The sequence below is a fragment of the Rhododendron vialii genome, chromosome 6a (assembly GCF_030253575.1).
Source record: "Rhododendron vialii isolate Sample 1 chromosome 6a, ASM3025357v1".
Classification (NCBI taxonomy): Eukaryota; Viridiplantae; Streptophyta; class Magnoliopsida; order Ericales; family Ericaceae; genus Rhododendron; species Rhododendron vialii.
Window position 1 is genome coordinate 1,806,963 of NC_080562.1, and position 19,422 is coordinate 1,826,384.

Below are 19,422 nucleotides of genomic sequence, written 5' to 3' on the forward strand. Positions count from 1 at the left end.
ACCAAAGGGGATTTGGGATTGGAGTGTTGTTAATCACGCCCGCCGGTGCTCACATTCCGCTCGCCTTCAAACTGAATTTCGATGTCACCAACAATCAAGCCGAGTATGAGGCCTGCATCGTCGGAATGGAAGCTGCTATCGCTTTAGGGGTCGAGAAGTTGGAAGTAATTGGCGATTCGAACTTGGTGGTTTCCCAAGCCAATGGAGAGTGGAAGGTTCGTGAGGAAAAGCTGAAGCCTTATCACCAAGATTTGGAAGAACTGATTCCTCGCTTCAATAAGGTGACTTTCACCCATGTCCCACGCTTGAAGAATCAGTTCGCCGATGCCTTGGCGACTTTGGCTTCAATGATCGAACTTCCAATAGGTGTTAAGTTGCGGCCAATCGTGATTGAACAAAAGGACCTGCCCGCTTACGAGTATATCAACGCCATTGATGATGTCGATGATGGCCTACCATGGTACCATGACATTTGGAACTTTGTGGAGCGTGGGGAGTTTCCTACTGAGGCCACGAAAAAGGATCGGATTGCTTTGCAGAGGTTGGCTTCTCAGTACATCATCTGTGGGGGGAAGCTGTATCGAAGGTCGCACTGCGGGATGCACAAGCTCTGTGTCAACGGCGTCGAGGCAACAAGGATAATGGAGGAGGTTCACGAAGGAGTCTGCGGGCCTCACATGAGCGGTGTCATGCTCGCTAGGAAAATCCTCAGGCAGGGTTATTACTGGTCTACAATGGAGACGCAGTGCATCGATTATGTCCGGCGCTGTTACAAATGCCAAATCCACGCAAACTTGGAGCATATCCCTCCATCTAAGCTGTATGGCATGACTTCACCATGGCCGTTCTCTGTTTGGGGCATCGATGTTATCGGGATGATCAGGCCGTCTGCTTCAAACGGCCATAAGTTCATACTAGTGGCGATAGACTATTTCACCAAATGGGTCGAGGCTGAGTCTTACAAGACACTGACAACGGTTCAGGTTGCTCAGTTCATTCGAAAGAACATCATTTACCGGTACGGAGTTCCTCAGGCGTTCGTATCCGATAACGGAAGTCATTTCAAAGGGAGGGTTCTGGAGCTCTTCGAGGAATTTGGTATCGAGATCCACCGTTCAACGACTTATCGCCCGCAAACAAATGGGGCGGTCGAAGCTGCAAACAAGAATGTCGAGATGATCATCAAGAAGACTGCCGAGTCTGCAAGGGATTGGCACGAGCAGCTGCCTCTCGCCCTCTGGGGATACCGGACATCTATCCGCACTTCAACTGGTGCAACTCCTTTCTCTTTAGTCTATGGGATGGAGGCGGTACTTCCCATCAAGCTTGAGGTACCGTCGCTGAGAATCATGGTCGAAAGTGGTCTTGAGGAATCTGACTGGTTAAGCGGAAGGTTTATCGAGTTGATGTTGTTTGATGAGAAAAGACTCCGGGCCTTATACCACGTCCAGGGGTATCAACGTCGAATTGCCCGTGCATTCAACAAAAAGGTGAAGTCCAGGGACTTGGTCGAAGGAGACATGGTCACAAAGGAGATCCGGGCTCCAGTATTTGATCCCCGCGGGAAATTCAAGCCGAAGCGATCCGGGCCATACATCATCAAGACCATCCTATCCGGGGGTGCTGCTAAGCTCATCGACCTCGATGGCAATGAATTCAACACCCTGGTCAACCTGGATCAGCTCAAACGTTATTATCCCTGAGAGATGCTCGTTGGGTCGAAAACCACAAGGGTGGGCGATTCCAAGCAAAAGTTAGAGCAGCCTGCTAGACCGAAAACCTAAGGAGGCGGTTCTAGGCAAAAATAAATAGGCAAGAGTCGAAAGCTCGCTAGACCGAAAACCTGAAAAGGCGGTGCTAGGCAAAAGTTAGAGCGTAAAAGGAGAGGTAAAAATACACGAGTGAACCTTTGCCTGAACTACGTTCTGACCTGATTCCCTGAAAAGGGATACGTAGGCAATCTCACCTTGAGATTCGGTCACATTCCATCAAGGTTTCGATCCAGGTTCGACATATTTGGGTCAATATCGCAGTTTGAGGAGGTCGAGCACAAGTCAAAGGCTGCACTGAAGCGAATCAGAAAGGGGGAAACCCGTTGTCTTTCGACTTTATTGCAAATTACTACTTCTAATACATAAGCTGAGCATAAAAGCCTTAAAAAACAGTTGAAGCATGAAAAACAGAACAAAATGCTTAAGAAGCCTAACGGCTCGCAGGTTATTCTAAGCATAGCAAAGTGGCCCGGAGTCAGTCAATATTTTCCCGTGCATGCACATCTGCTCTCAGCCACTGTCTATAGCGGCTCTTGAGCCCTGTTGCAAAATCCGGCATCTCAGCCTGAAGGGCTCTAAGGCCCCAACGCCGTTGGTAACCGTTGAGTGTTTGAGCGTTGAAATTCGGGACACGGAAGTCCCCAATGCTGATGCAGTGGTTCTCTTGAGAAGCGCCCAGCTGTCGAAGAGCACGGCCGGGAATGTAGAAAGTGAAGCTCGACAGTCCCGCGATCACCACCCTATCGAACCCATCGGAATGAATGGCCATGTCCGGGAGATCCAACCAGGGGCACCTCCAGGCAATCTCGTCAGGTTGCATTTGCTGCATGAACTCGTACCATCCTTCTGTGTCCATGTCAGGGTAGCGCATTTCCCTTTGATGAATCCTCTTCGGAAAGAGATTCCAACCCGCCACCGGAGGATGCAATAGATTTAACTTGTCCGACAGCCACAACTGCATGAGAGAAAAGACAAGTAAGAAATCAGATAAAACCTAAGCGAAAAGACAAGTAAGGAGCTAGGGAGCAGCCTAAGCCGAGTGTCGAGGTAAAATGAGAACGTGTGAAAAACCGGAAAAAGGTGAGTTGAGTGAGATTACCTGAAGCAAAAGCGGGCTGCCGCTGAAAACGGCCGACTGGCCCGTATACACCAAGTCCAAACCCAAGAGTGTCTCAGCCAGGACCAAAGGGATCACGTTCCTTCGTGCCCCCATCTGTGCAGCAACGCTCACAAGCGAAGGGCTGACCTGCCCATGGGCCGGCACGAGCAAATAGGCGGCCAGCAAGCAGATCACCAAGGCGAAGCGGCGGCGCGCCTGAGCGTCATCACTATCCAAATCGCCGTCCGGGCTGTACATTTCGATCAGCCGCATGGTATTCAATTGGCCGCCCTCAAGGATAGTATTCGCCAAGCCTCGGGAAATGTTAAGTGAGCTGGCCAACAGTTTAGGCATGCTCGCTTGGTAGGGTGGAACTACAAGCGTAGGGGACGAGAAGGTCCGAAGGTACGCCTGGAATTCCTCAACAGTGGGGCACATCTCGTCGTCGCCCAAGCGAAAGACATGGACGTCAGGATCCCAGAATCTGAGAGCAGCCTGCAGGAGCGCTGGGTGGAGTGGCACATGTCGAAGAAAGCGGAACGAGGCAAGGCCGTGATATTGAAAATTGAGCCAGTCAACGCTTAGAAATTGCGCTAACCAGGGCCTAAGTAAAGTCGGGAGGGGGTTATCCATGGCAAACATTGAAATATACTGGGGAAAAGAGGAAGCAATGCAGTCCTGAAGACTACAATACTTATGCCTCTACTTTATAGGCCTTGGCCTTGGCCTTTCATCACCAATAAGCCACCAAAGCTTCATGCTAGCTTCCAAACCTCCTCTCTGCAAAGGACACTGCCCCCTGGGAACTCAGAAACCGTGTGCAAACCGTGTGGGAGTAAAAACAAAGTGGCCCCTGAAAAAGGACAGTTGGTCAGTCAAGTGGATCTGGCGTTCAAGAACCTGGCGTATGCCAGTTTATAACTGGCGTGTTCGTGTCCCCCACTTACTGGCGTACGGCCCTCAACTTCTGGCGTACGCCAGTAGGTTTCACCAAAAATCAGTTTGCAGCAGCTACTGCCTCCGCATGGTCATTTTCGATTCCGGGGCTGGCTTTGACCGTTTGTTGGTCCCTACGAGTCACAAACATCATTTAAGACTATGGCAAGGCGTCGGATTCTAAAAGCCATGCCCGGTGAAGATTTTGGACCCCCGGTGGCCCGTGTCAAGCTAAAATCAAGGATACGGATGGTCAAAACTCGTTTCCGGGGCTCTTGCCAAGTTTTGCCATACCATACATGTTACTTAGACCTTATGTGACTGTGTGGGGGTGTCGGTTTCAGTCCGGGACCATATCGAGTCATCTTTGGCGTCTTATGTCCATTTTTGCGGCATTTTTAGCTTTTCTTAGTTTTTCCCTTGCACCGGGGCAATTTTACCGGTTTTGATGGCTCGTGCAGGTCATTATGCATCTATATTACCTTTCAAAAGGGTCAGTTTCTTTCCCCGGGGAGAATCTTGGAGTTTGGCCTACCGGCGCCCAAAACTCCCGTATCCCCCGCGTGTCTGGGATACGTGTCGTATCCTAGGACTCTTCTGTCCATATTTTCTTCGAGCTAAGTCAATTATGTGCGTATACAAGTATCATTTGTCAATTCAAAGCATCATCAATGCATGTTAGATATTAGCGGATGGCTTGTTGTTTTTCTTGCTCGAATCTCATCAAAGTAAAGGAAAACAATAAACGGAAAATGCAAAAATGTCATACTGCTGTGTCAAAGCTAACGGTAGAAGCGTATCAAGTATCAAACGGCACAACGGCCCGGGCAGAGCTAAATGTATCTGGGCACACTCGCCCAAAGGTCAAAAGGCACGCAGGCCCCATCCAAAGTATCTGAATATTTCCAAGTATCAAAAGTACAGGCAAAATAGACTAAGGCTCGGTGATAGCCCTCAGTCATCAAAAAGGTCTTCCTCGTCGTCGTCGTCCTCGCTGTCCTCTACCTCCCGAGGGTCTATCCGGAACCTCGGATCGCTCGCTGAGTCAGAGCCGCTGCTAAGGGACGTCCCATTTTCCTCTTCTTCCTCTGCTTCTTCCTCTTCTCTCCTTTTCTTCTGCGAGGGTCCCTCGGCAAGCCTCTTCTCTGCAGACCTCTTCCTCAGCTCCCGACGGAACTGGAGCTCCTCGCTGGCCGGAGTGATTTGCACTCCCCGTTCCACCCTTGCCGCTGGCCGAGAGGAGCTCGAAGCTGCCTTCTTTGCTGGGGGAGGCCGCACGCTTTTCCTCCTAGGAGCCGCCCTAGCATGTCCCTGCATAGTCATTCAATTCAGTTAACATACATTGTGCATATTGTATATATTGAAATGCTGAGTGCAGGAAACGTCAAAAGCAATCCTGATCAAAAGTAAAAGGAAAAGTTATACCTGAGGCTGCTCAACGGGAGCTGGAGCTGGTGGTGGGTACTCCAACTGCAAAGAGGCGCCGCCGGCTATCCTGTGGAACTCCTTCTCCATGGCCTTCATCAGGCGAGCTGCCTCCCGTACCCATTCTATCGGAGCCTGTGACATATTTCGGGACAGAATCAGAATGCAAGCCAAATGAACATACTGAGAGCGAAATACGGGAACCACAAAAGGGTAAAGGAATGTCTTACCGGCCCTGTGATCTCTGCTGGGTCTGTCCTGGCGGGCTCGAACCGAACTACAGCCTCCTCTCCTGCCGTGTCCCGCACAGCTAGGGTCCAAGAAAGCCGAGGCAGCACCGTCGCTGTAGCATAGTCGCTCCTCTCTCTCGGCTGGGCTGTCCTGCTCTCCCGGCTCCGCCTCTCCTCGCCAGCCTCAAGCGCCTCGCTCTGCACGGCAACATGCTCCAGCACTCCAAGCGGCCTAGCCAAGCGCTGCCTCCGGTAGACAGCATAGTCACGCCCAGGCCTCAGGAAGGCAGCAAGCCCGGCCGGAACAGTGAAACGCCTCAGCTCGGCCAGCGTGTACCTGTCCGTATGAGAAGCGTGAAGAGGCAGTGGCCCGGGCACCTGGTACTCAAGAGAACCCAGTGACTGCCGTGTCACCCGGTCACCCAGGTACCACCGCCACCCGAAAGCAGACTCCAACAACACCCGGCTTGCTGTCACCACCCTGCTCTGTGCTAGGTACTCAGGCTCAGGCTCGGCGCTACTCCACGGGTTCCAATCCACCTGCAGGACAATGGCACAGATTTTAAAACATCAGCGACAGCATTAAAGCAATTTTAAAGGGCAGGATGATCAGTTTGGCATGTTACATACCTGAGTACCCGACAGCTCGTCCAGATACGACCGGAAGGCTAGGAGGCTCCCTCTCGACTTCTTCTTGCCGCTGTACATGGGACCCCAGATCATGGCACGAGGGAGCATCCTCAGGTTAGGGCACTTATTCTCCGGCGGGTACATCTTCAGCACTTCATAGGCCCACAGCTGCAAATGGTCAGGCAATCAAAGCGTCAGAATACAGTTCATAGGCGAATCAAAGACGAGTGCGAGAAAGAGAAAGCAGAGAAATGAAATACAAGCTGTGTTTATTACCTCCCACACTCTCCAGTAGCCGGCCGTCGCCTTCTTTCCACGCGAGAACTCTCCCATGAAACTATAGCAGGCACCCAGAGCTGCTCCTCCCCAGTCAAACCTCGAAGCTGCGCCTAAATCATGGAGGGCCGGTAAGTAGGACAGGTGCACCGTGGATCGTTTGTTCGGGTACAAGGTAGCCCCGAACAAGTACAACAAGTAGGCCCTCGCCATCTGCTCCGCCTCCAAGTCTGACTCCGGCTCCCTCCCGTGCAAATACCGCTTGAACTGGTCATAATGGACGGTCTCCGCCTCACCCACCGGCGCCTGCCCCAAAAACCACGCCAGAGCCTCGGGATCCCTGTAAATCTCTGAGTCAAACGGGATAGGCTCTCCACCTACCCTCAAGCCCGTGAGTCCTGCAAAGTCAGACGGGGTCACCGTCATCTCCCCAATCGGCAAGTGGAAGGTGTTTGAGGAATCCCACCACCTTTCGGCCAACGCTGTCAACAAAGCGTGATCGCTCTTCACGGCCGTCAGAGTAAGGATAAACGGCCGGAACCCTGCAGCGTCAACCAAGGCCCTGACGCGCTCGGGCAAGCTCCTGTACAACTCAAGCGAACTCGCCGGACCTCCGTGACCCCGAGTGCTGGCCGCCCCCCTCTGCACAACAAAGACAGACAACAGAAAGAGTTTCAACAGCAGTTGCAATCCAAACAGTTAGTCGAATTCAGAATATCAAAGAGTAACTCTACAGTCGAAACAGGTATCATAAAGGTCGAACAAAGCTACCAGGCACTTGTATTCACCTATCCAGTCCTGCTATCAGTCGAATCAATTCAAGGGTGTTTCTTAGTCAAGTTCCGAGCCACTGGGCCTCTCTTTTCTCAGGGTACATCTCTCAGTCGATTGCACGAGTTTTTCAGTTTATCAATATGGTCGATTCAAGCTATTGGGCACGCCACCCGGGCGTCCGTCATGTCATGGCAATCTACTTAGTCGAATTCAAGTTCAAAGGACAGTCTTATTGATCAAGGCAGCTTATGGTTCATTCAAGTGGGGCACCAACCGTTTTGTCGAAGTCATTGGGCATCCTGCAAGTCGATTCAACTACTCCGAGTGTTCTACCGTTCAAGTTAAGTCTCAAAAGTCGAGGTACACTATTCGAGGTTCTACTTTCTCTATCAAGTTACAATTCAGGGTTATAGTCAACGCGCATTGCGAACTAGGCTACAACAGTTCAAAACTACCTTTGGATTCAAATGACAAGGCATGCATATCAAAGGAAACGTTCAAAGGGATACCTGCGCCCAGTTCACGGACAGGTGTCTCTGAGGGTCTCTCAGAACAAGCTCTGCGTCGTAGCTCTCCCTCAAAGGTGTCAGGCTATCAACCCCAGATGGAATGAACACGTGCGGCTCGGGCAAGACATACGTGGTCGCGTCGAACCTAGCACGGGGGGCCAGCCGTGTAGACTCCGCAAGCGTCACTGCTCGCTCAAAGGACCACGCCTCCCCCTGAGCCTCCTCTGCGGCCCCGGCCTCACTCACGAAGGCCTCCTCCTCGGCCCTGGCCCTCTCGGCCTCCTCCCTCAGGCGCTCCTCCTCCTGCGCTCTCTCCACTTGCCGGGCCCGATCCTCCCGCGCAGCCAACACAGCAGCCACCACCCCCGGGTTCTCCCGGAGCAACCGGCCGAGTTCTTCCTCAGATACGAACTCTGCAAAGTCGCCCCGTGTGATGGGTACGTGTGCCGAGGATCCCACTGCTGGCCGGAACTCAACCTCCTCCACGGGTACCCCGCCGGATACGCCCTCCTCGATCACAGGGCCCTTGCCCCTCGCCGGATCTCTCACCGGCGTCTCCGGCCGATCACCATCATCGCCACTACCCCTGCTACTGCCGCCGGCCCCTGCCGGTCTCAAGCCGGTAATCACCACACCCTCTACCCCACTCCTCGGGTCCAATCGTCGAACCCGTGGAACCACTGTGCCAACAACGCCTGGCGTACGCCCCATCGCACCTGGCGTACGCCCCTCATCGCCACCGCCAACCCCCGCTGCATGGCCATCGCCACCGCTCAAAACACCAGGAACCTCTGCACCGATCGCCGTCGGGGCGTCGCCTGGCATTTGATCGTTGATCTGAGGGCCTTCGGGCTCGCCCCTCGGTCGAACCTCATCACTACCACCTCTGACACTGCCATTGCCGCCACTGCCGCCACTACCGGCCCCGGACTCTGCCATGGATGAATGAGGGTGAGTGGATTAGTGAGAATGATGAAAGATTGAGGGAGAAATCGGAGGTTTGAGAGAAGTTTCGAAGGTTGGGAGTTCGAAAACTGAAGGAATGGCGTTTCCCTGGCTTTCTGTAACTGTTAGTCGACGTATGGGACGATTGGGCCGGATATGGGCCGGGTCTGGGCTTGGATCTTTCGACAAAGTGGCGCACGCCAGTTTCTATTACCGTACGCCAGTAATTTATGGGCCTCAAGCCCAATCCATATCCCACGTTGAATTTCGTACTCAAATGAAAGCCCGACTTGCTCTGGGAAGCTCTGAACCCATCCCCAAGCAGGGGTCCGTCCAAATTCAAATCAACGACGATCTATCCGTCCAAAATCAAGTCAACGACGATCCACTCGTCCAATTTCAAACCAACGACGATCCACTCGTCCAATTTCAAATCAACGACGATCCTCTCGTCCATTTTCAAATCAACGACGATCCTCTCGTCCAATTTCAAATCAACGACGATCTATCCGTCCAAATTCAAATCAACGACGATCTATCCGTCCAAAATCAAGTCAACGACGATCCACTCGTCCATTTTCAAATCAACGACGATCCTCTCGTCCATTTTCAAATCAACGACGATCCACTCGTCCAATTTCAAATCAATGACGATCCTCTCGTCCATTTTCAAATCAATGACGATCTATCCGTCCAAAATCAAGTCAACGACGATCCACTCGTCCAATTTCAAACCAACGACGATCCACTCGTCCAATTTCAAATCAACGACGATCCTCTCGTCCATTTTCAAATCAACGACGATCTATCCGTCCAATTTCAAACCAACGACGATCCACTCGTCCAATTTCAAATCAACGACGATCCTCTCGTCCATTTTCAAATCAACGACGATCCTCTTGTCCATTTTCAAATCAACGACGATCCTCTCGTCCAATTTCAAACCAACGACGATCCACTCGTCCAATTTCAAATCAACGACGATCCTCTCGTCCATTTTCAAATCAACGACGATCCTCTCGTCCAATTTCAAATCAACGACGATCCTCTTGTCCATTTTCAAATCAACGACGATCCTCTCGTCCAATTTCAAACCAACGACGATCCACTCGTCCAATTTCAAATCAACGACGATCGTCTCGTCCATTTTCAAATCAACGACGATCCTCTCGTCCAATTTCAAATCAACTCGTCTAATTTCAAATCAACGACGATCTATCCGTCCAATATCAAATCAACGACGACCCACTCGTCCAATTTCAAATCAACGACGATCCACTCGTCCAAATTCAAACCAGCGACGATCTATCCGTCCAATTTCAAATCAAAGACGATCTACCCGTCCCACAAATCTGCTTTCCCCAACAGAGTCGATGCTTTTGGCAAAAGGATCATTCCCCAGGAGAGCCCGCATTCTGTAATCTATCAAAAGACAGCAAAGCAGCGGTCTATCCGTCCCGACGTCGAGTCAAACAGGTTTTTCAAAAGTTCTTGCATTCTGGATAGCCTTGAAAGAGGGTGTCTAGAAAACCTTTGACGTTACTTGTCTTCAGTCAATGGTGCATCAAGTGCCGTCAAAGGGGGGCTTCTGTAGACACCCCATTCTGGACTGTCCAGATAACGTTATTTGTCGATCTTTTATTTTTCCCAATGATGATCGTAGTCGAAAACAGTTTAAGGACAAAGGTGTGGTTGAGCTTTGAGCGCCCCAAACCTCTCTCAAAACCCCTTTCAAACCCTTCAAACCAGAGCCAAACAGCCCCAGCAAAACCCAATTGGCATACGCCAGTGTCCTGGAGGCGTACGCCAGTCACCTGCCACGTGTCAGTCATCGACCAGTGGCCCAGCTTTTACTGGCGCACGCCAGTTAATAGTGGCGCACGCCAGTCAAATCCAGTCAAATCAACTTTATTCAGCAACTTGGGCGGGACTTTTGTGCCACCCTGACGTCGGCTACAGCGTCCCTGATGATAGCTCTCGGCAGAGACGTTCCCTCTCTCTCCTACACCCCCCATCAAGGCAAGTCCCATGCATTTAATGCATGGGAGGCTCCAACCTTGCCTTGACCAGCCAAACAGGCCTTAGCACCAAACTGATCTCAGTCACTCCCCCTCTATAAATACCCCCCTTGCATTCATTTGCAAGGGGTTAGCCTTATTAAGAAGCATAAAGCTCCCTTCCCCTCTCTTCTTGCTCTTCTTCTTCTTCTATTGAAAGAGAAAGGAAGGAAGTCCACTTCCATACACCCACTGATGCTCAGTCACCATACAACCTCCATCTTCAACCTCTAAAGCTCAACACAACCTTCAAACCTCAATACCAAGAGGTATACCACCTTTACGTTCTTTTCTGTTTTTGCCCCTGAGGGGAACTGGTGAGGCCCAGGCTAGTAAGTAATACTAGTCCTGGCCTCAAACTGGTAAAATACGACGATCGTATCAGATCGAACATGGTGCACGCCAGTAACCCTATGTTGTACGCCAGTTTTGGCAGTACGAGCACAACTGGTGTGGGGATCATGGATCGTCGTTCCTTTCGTTCCATCTTTATGTCAATCACCCTTGCATGCTAAATAACCAGTTTACAATTTTCTATATGTTTACTACTGTTTTAAATGAAGGTTATTGCTTGTTCTTTATCTGTTTGGAAGGCCTCTGGGATCCTTCTGGTCATGTTCCAGAGCCCAGATGATGTAAAAGCCAAGCATTGGATTAGGGTCCAACGTGCGTACGGCAGTCAATGACTGGCGTACGGCAGTCAATGACTGGCGTACGGCAGTTAAGGCTATTATCCAGTGGCTGGCCCTTGCATCTTAGTTCAGTTTTGGCCTCTTTTCTGTCCCCACTTTGTTTAGGGGGTTTCTTGTCTATGTTCATGGCTTCAAGCCATCCCAACTGTCTGTAAACATATATATCCTACTTATTTAACTGCATGGTTTGTCCTGGGTGTGCGCTGGTCCTTTTCCAGAGCCCAGAGGGCTGCAAACAAGGACTGTGAAACCAGATGAGTGGAGTACGCCAGTCTACTTGTGGCGTGCGCAAGTTGACCCAACATGCTGTGGCTCGACCAGTGCATGCTGGTAGAACTTGCTCATGTCCCTGCGGGGCAGCGTACTACAATTTGTCCAGTTTGCTCAGTGCTTGTTCTCAATCTATATTTAGCATTGCAATCAAGTCATCCATAAAACATTTTGCCATATAAACTGCAACTTGCTACAGTGCTTTAATCCCCATTATCTGTTCCCCCGCCCTAACTGGCTAAAAAATGATCAAATGAGAGAAAAATGCAAACGTTTTTATAAAATGCCCGAGTAGAGACCGATCTCCGGATTGGGCGAGAGGGGTGCCATAAAACCCTTCCCCTCTCGTAACCTGGCTCCCGAACCTCAGATATCGAAGGTGACGACGGACCAGTCTACGCCTTTTCAAAATCAGACAAACGTGGCAAACGTTTTCGAGTTCGGTTCCTTGGGTGCTCTCACCGCTAAAACCCGAGTGGCGACTCTGAATCGAAGCGTTTCGCCGCGCTCTTCCAAACAAAAAAGGCCGCACCCGATTTCACGAGCAGAATTTCCGGGGGGCAGCGTGCCCACACTTGATTGCTTTATATGAGAGTGGAGAAGTGTGTATGTTCAGAGTTATTAATAAAAGCAAATTTCTTAACAGCAAAAAAAGAGAGTTACTAAGCACAGGCAATTAATTGTTTTAATCTTGAGAATAAATTCTTTACACTGCCGGTGTAAACATTTATTTCCTCCAAATCAATTGCATTGCGCCACGTCGCCATATTTTATTAATTAGGACCACTATTTTTACACGTGTCGCAATGCAATTGATTTGGAGAAAACAAATATTTACACCGGCGGTGTAAAGAATTTATTCTCTTTAATCTTACATGGTAAGCAATTTTTTTTAACAGCAAAAGAATTTTATTAAACACAGTTATTTGTTTTAATATTACATGGTACGTAAAACAAAAATACTCATCTAATGCTCGATCTTCTGTCTTGTATGGCCATGAAAAACACAAACTAAACAATTGGAGAGAGGGTAATGTTCAATTATTTCGCCACCAGACTGGGTGAATCATCAAACATTCTATGCAGTGATGAGCTATGCCTTTGTTACTCTTGCAACGTAGCAGCGGATAATTTCCCCATAACATGCGTGATGCCATATTACTCCCACGATTTTAGGCTTTTAATACTAACCATGGTTAAACTTAATAGGACCTCCAAGTTGGTAAGAACCAATTAGAGAAAGGGTATTGTCCACCCTCATTTATTTAGTGAAGGTAAACAAAATCGGACTCAAGAGAGACCAGTGAGGTGAGATGTCTCATCAATTTGGTTCAATATTCCAATGGTGACGAACAAAGGTATGTATTATTCACATTCTTTATAACAAGTGGATAGTAGAGAGTGGTGGACTCTTGACTCAAGTGGACTCTTGACTCAAGTGGACTCTTGACTCAAAGTGGCATCTCCTACACATATATGCATGGTGCCTTAATAGAGAGTAGTGGTCTCGATGGAGCTTGCTTCCTGAAATTTTGAGAGAGATTTCTGGAGGTGTGGCTGGTGGTCGCCACTGTCGCGGGGCAATGAGTTCGTCGACCTCCTCCTCCTCTTCTCTCTCTCTGCTCCACTCCAGATTAATTTGTTTTTTTGTGGGGTGGGGATTCAAAATTTCAGCATTTGTTTTTTTCTTTTTTGGCTTAAAGCTGACGTGGGGCCTAGGCCGCGTCAAAGTTGTGTTTTGGAGAGGGATGATTTCGTGCTCAGTAAACTAGTGTAAACTAGTATAACTTATTGACTTGTCTATTACAGCACTTTGTTTAAGTGGACTATTGACTCAGGTGCTATCTCCTAATACATATATGCATGGGGAACAGTGGTCTCTCTGGTGCTTGCTTCCTTAATCTTTTCTGGACCTTCGTTCAATATCTACCATGAAATCCCAAGAAGACTCTTCTTCAAATTCTCGGTTTACTTATCATGTGTTCTTGAGCTTCAGAGGCAAAGACACTCGCAAGGCTTTCTCTGACCACCTCTACACAGCTTTGGTCCATGCCGGATTTCGCACCTTTAGAGATGACGATGGATTAGAAAGAGGAGAAGATATCAAGTTTGAATTGGAGAAAGCAATCCGAGAGTCGAGGATGTCGATAATTGTCTTCTCAAAGAGCTATGCAATATCGACTTGGTGCCTTGAGGAGCTAGTGATGATACTAAAACGTAGGACTTCTGGACATGCAGTTCTTCCTGTCTTCTATGATGTGGATCCATCTGACTTGAGGAAGCAGAGCAGTTTCAAAGAAGCGTTTGCAAGACATGAAGAGAAACTCAAACCAGAAACAGGAGAACGAAAAGAGGAATTGAAGGAAAAAATAGGAATATGGAGGGCTGCACTTAGAGAAGTTGCAGATGTGACCGGGATGAACTTGAAAAATCAAGCTGATGGGTAATTTCCTCATTCCTTGCTTCTTTAGCTAGGCATGACCAGTGTCCGCCCCGATATTTGGGTTGCCCTAGCCCAACCTCATGCTTTATTGCCCACTTAAAATTAAGTCATACAAAATAAAAAATTAAACAAATACAAAAAAAAATAAAATTGCATTGTTATTTTTGCTTGAATAACATTAAAATGTAAACCCCGGTTATAATACTTTATGATTAGCACAATTTGATTCATAGAAAACAAATCCTCCTCACATTTTTTGAAGCAAAATTTTCAATTGAGTCATCGTACTTTACTTATCCAAGAACTTGGGGCCGTTCTGCTAACTTTGATTTTTGGGCTTTTTAGTTGATATATATGTGAAGAGAATGACTTATCTTGAAAAGTGTAAAAAGTTGAAAAAAACCCCAAATGCTCAAAAATGTTTTTAGTGGAATGACGCCTCATTTACAATTAAAATTATAGCCAATCTCTTTAATATCTCTTGTGAAATGGTAGTTTGAATGTAAAAATAAAAATCAAGTTAGCTCGCTCGATTTATTTTAGTTATGATTTAATTAATCAAATGTAGAAGCATATCACTTATACATTACTGTTGTATTTGTTCAATAAAAAATCTTTAATAAAGTAATTTGATTTTCGTAATATTGTGTATTGGAAGGAAAACAAAAGGAATTTTTTTTTACAAAAAAAATTATTTCATATTTATTTACTAGTAAAAAAATAAATAATAAAAAGTATTTTTTGGAAGTAAAAAATACAAAAAAGAAGAAGAAGGGGCTCCATCCGTTACAAATTGATGGAATGGGACGACATGAGCCTAATTGTTGACGGAATAACAAGTTCAAGTGTCTTATTAGTAAAAGTCCATGGGTTTTTTTGAGAATTCGTGACAAATTCAAGGGCTTTTTTTAAATTTTCCAAAAACAAAAAGAGGTACTCCAGTAGAACAAAAGTGGAGAATAAAAACAGCGAAGCGGCAGTTCCGAGAATCGAACTCGTTTCTTGTGAGACTTAAACCCGCTTGCTGTGCAACACTTTTTATCTAATTATTTCAGTTTTGACAACAGCATGCTCATTTTCCTTAGTTATAGGGTGGAAATGTGTATTGGTTCGTGCTATATTTTTTATATGAATTCTTATCGGGTCACACTTTTCATCTTGTCACAATTTGTCAGGCACGAGGCAAGGTTTATCCAGAAAATTATAAAAGTTGTTGGAGATAAATTAAGTTGCACAACCTTGGGTATTGACCCCCACCTGGTTGGAATAAATTCACGAGTCAAAAACATTCAGCTATGGTTAGAAGATGGGGCAACCAAGATTGGCATAGTTGCAATTTGTGGAATGGGTGGAATAGGCAAGACGACCATTGCAAAATTTCTGTACAATTTGAACTCTCCAAGTTTCGAAGGCAGCAGTTATCTTGAAAATGTAAGGGAAATTTCCCAGCGAAAAAATGGCTTACTTCGTCTACAAAGACAAATTTATTCAGATATTTTGAAGGGAAGAAAAGTAAGACTAAACAGTATTGCTGAAGGAACAACTAAGATTATGGAAGCCATATGTTGCAAAAAAGTTTTTGTAGTTCTTGATGATGTGGATAGACTCGACCAATTAAATGCACTACTTGGAATGCAAGATTGGCTTTTTTCAGGGAGTAAAATCATCATAACCACGAGGTGTGAGCAGTTACTAAGGGCTAATGAATTCTCTAAGGTGCATAGGGTTGAAAATTTGGGTGATGAGGAATCCTTAGAGCTCTTTAGCTGGCATGCCTTCGGAAAATGTTGTCCAAACAATGGATATGAAGAGGTCTCAAAAAGAGTGGTACAATACTGTGGAGGGCTTCCATTAGCACTTAAAGTTCTTGGCTCTTCCCTATCAGGGCAATGCTTAAATGTATGGAAAAGTCAATTAGACAAATTGAAAACGTTTCCCGAAGGTGAAATCCTTGAAAAGCTCAGAATAAGCTATGATTCTTTGCAAGATAACCATGACAAAAATCTATTTATCTATCTTGCTTGTTTTTTTGTTGGAAGCAATAAGGATTCTGCAATTACAATCTTAGACGGATGCGAGTTTTCTACAGTGGTTGGGATTCAAAACCTCATGGACAGATGTCTGATATCAATTGATAAAAGTAATAATGTAGTGATGCATCATTTGCTTCAAGAAATGGCAAGAGAAATTGCTTGCCAAGAGTCACCCAAGGAACCGGGCAAACGTAGCATCCTTTGGAATCATAAGGATTCCTTTAATATTTTGAGAGACAACACTGTAAGAAATAAATTTGCTCTTCATTCGTTTTTGTAAGGATTTTGTTGAGGTGTTATTTACTAATCAGTCTTCCCACCACACGTCCTCCCCTTTCCCTTTTTCTCATTCTTATGTCAGGGCACAAGCAAAGTAGAAGGGCTTAAACTCGATGTGTGTTTGTTGAAGGAAGATAAATATGTGAGTCCAGTCTTTGGTGCCAGCAGAAAACGACGCTTTGAAAAGTTCCTCGAGAAGCCCATATTGTCAAATTTGGGTTGTTCACTGAAAAGATATGGTTTCAGCATGTTCTCCTCTGACCTCGAAGCCACAAAAAATGCAAATCCATTAGTTTTGGAAGCTGATGCATTTGGAAGGATGCGCAAACTAAAGCTTCTGCAGCTCAATCGTGTACATATTAATGGACCCTATGAAAAGCTTCCCAAAGGATTAAAATGGTTGTGTTGGCATGGATTTCCACTTAAGTCCTTACCTAGTGATTTCCCTTTGGAAAGCCTGGTTGCTCTTGACATGCGCTATAGCAGCTTGAAAAATGTATGGGAAGGAACAAAGGTATGTTACTCTTGGAAATTGAATTGAATGCTTGATTTTTTTTTTTTTGAACTATATTGATTGCTTGGATGACCGCTTTTTCTTATTTTGCAGTTTCTAGTGCTATTAAAAATCCTCAATCTGAGTGATTCCCCTAAACTTACCAAAACTCCCGATTTTTCAAAAATCCCCAATCTTGAGAGATTGATGCTTAAAAATTGTGCAAGTTTGGTTGAGGTTCATGAATCCATTGGGTGCCTCGAGAGACTTGTTTTGCTGAATTTGAAAGACTGTAGAAATTTGAGGAAGCTTCCGAGAAGTATTGGTATGCTAAAACTTTTGGAAAAGCTTGTCATCTCTGGTTGTTCAAAACTTGAGGAATTGCCAACAAATGTGGGAAATTTGGAGTCTCTAACTGTGCTCAAGGCTGATAGAATTGCCTTAAATGAATCTCTCTCTACCAACGGGCAGGTTAACGCTATGCGACCTTTCATTCAGTCTTGGCTATTGAAGCCAAGAAGAAGTCCAGATATCTCATGGGCTTCTTTACCATGGTCCTTGACGGAACTAAGTCTTGCGGGCTGTAATCTTTCTGACAATGCTTTTCCCACAAATCTTAGCAACCTATGCTCGTTGAAGACTTTAGATATCTGTTCTAATCCAGTTTCTAGCCTCCCAGATTTCATTAGAGGTCTTACATTGCTCGAGAAACTTAGCATAGCAGAGTGTCCAAGGCTCCGGAAACTTGTTGGGCTCCCACTAGTACGATCACTGTATCTTGGAAGTAATAAACTGCTGGAGGAAGTAACGTTTGGAAGCTTTCACGGTCCAAAAACTACTTGTCATTTTGACACATGGGACCATAAAGGTAAGACCGTGGGCATTTTCAAATTAGAACCCATAGGAAATGTAGCAGCTGAGATTACAAAAAGTTTGGGGCTAACGAACTTGGAATCCATGGAAAACGCAATTGTAAAGCTATCGTCATGGTGTGGCAAGGAAAAACAGGCGCTTCCCATCCAGGTGCTCTCTCTCTCTCTCTCTCTCTCTCTCTCTCTCTCTCTCTCTCTCTCTCTCTCTCTCAGGGTGATGCTTTAATTCCCTTTCTGTGGTATAGGGATGTCATGGAACATATATATTCTCCGCTTATCTTCCCGGTAGCAAGGTTCCCCTATGGTTCAATTTTAACAATCTTGGATCCTCGTGCAATTTTACTGTGCCTTCGAATCTTGATTCCAGAGTACGAGGCTTGAGTGTTTGTTTTGTGTATGAGCTGTCCGGTGCTCCACCCGAGTATTATTGGAAACAGGACACACATACTTCCTTAAGTAATAAAACGAAGGGTTTGATTTGGATCCATTGCCCAGAGGTCTTTGGGGTTGGAGAAGCTGGAGAGGATATCACGTGGTTAAGTTACTGGAAGTTCGGGAAACAGTTACTGGAAGCTGGTGACGAACTTGATGTTTCAGTGTTTGGAGGTGCATTTGTGCAAGTAAAGGAGGTTGGAGCCCGCCTTCTGTACAATAAAGAACAAGAAGAGATGAGTTCCCAATCAGCCAATGAAGAAAGCGTATCCCTCTGTACATTCGAAAATATCATTCGAGGAAATGTTTCTGCACAAGAGGGGAGGACGAGGTTGTACCAACTCGGCAAGCATGTTAATGGACATCTCTGTGTGTATTGCCGACGTTTGTACCCTCAACCTTGGATCCCTGCCTCTCCTTATGACAATAGTGATTTCGTTGAATGTCCGGCTTCAAAAAGGCAGGCGCCGAAGTCGTATTATTATGTTTCTGATTCGCGCTTAGTCGAAGATCTTGGGTTTTGATTTGCTAAGCTAGGTGGTAGACTTTGTATGTGCCTGCTGTAGTTCTGTTTCAGCATATGTGTCTAGTGCAGGGGCTCTTTGGCTGGGGTGGCCATGTTTTGTAGTATTACTAGGGTATGCCCCTTTGAGGTTGTATGCTTTTGTTTGGGCATAATGAATTGATTACTTATTATAAAAAAGGTAGTACACTTTGTATCAATGATATTTACTAGAGTTACCCTAAATAATTGCATTTTGCTTCTGCCAAGAGTACATGGAGACAAGTCCAAGCATCGTTACACGGCGGCAAGAGTATATGTCTTACCGGTTACTACCAATTTCTATTACAATTTAAGAACAGGATTCAAGTTTTGGATTTTAAAACTAGGAAATCAAAAGAGTTGGGGTATATATAAAATAGTTGGAAAAAGGTCGAGGGTTTTAATCCATTTTACCCTTTCATAGCTTGGCTTTACTTGGTTAAAGAATATTCATTCAAATCAATCCAAGTACAATTAGGACTCGCAATTCCTAGCTATATTGCCGCATGATAATAGCGGATCACCGACTGGCACGACTTATATTTGCGTAGCCGAATCGGGAGAGAGAACTATGTGTTCTTGTGATTGAAAACCATCCTTCCTTGATCAGTTCCTCCTTTTTTCCTGCTTTGCTTAACCTTGGAGTATCCTAAACTAGTTCCAAGACAAGTTATTATTGTTAGGATGACCCCAAAAGCTCATATAGAGCCC

The 19,422-nt window shown here is 46.4% G+C and overlaps 1 protein-coding gene across 1 annotated transcript; it reads left to right on the plus strand.

Moving 5' to 3' along the window:
* The first annotated feature begins 13,471 nt into the window (after positions 1–13,471).
* Positions 13,472–18,691, plus strand: LOC131330377 (disease resistance protein RPV1-like). Its single transcript, XM_058363926.1, has 5 exons — positions 13,472–14,058; positions 15,234–16,335; positions 16,453–16,884; positions 16,978–17,886; positions 17,981–18,691. Exons 1-5 carry the CDS (start codon positions 13,547–13,549, stop codon positions 18,689–18,691), a joined length of 3,666 nt encoding a protein of 1,221 aa, XP_058219909.1. The 5' UTR covers positions 13,472–13,546.
* Positions 18,692–19,422: the final 731 nt, after the last annotated feature.

Coding starts and splice junctions, on each gene's coding strand:
- LOC131330377 (XM_058363926.1), top strand. CDS start 13,547: ATGAAATCCCAAGAAGACTCTTCTTCAAATTCTCGGTTTACTTATCAT. Junction 16,336..16,452: donor ATATTTTGAGAGACAACACT/GTAAGAAATAAA, acceptor TTCTTATGTCAG/GGCACAAGCAAAGTAGAAGG. Junction 17,887..17,980: donor AACAGGCGCTTCCCATCCAG/GTGCTCTCTCTC, acceptor TCTGTGGTATAG/GGATGTCATGGAACATATAT.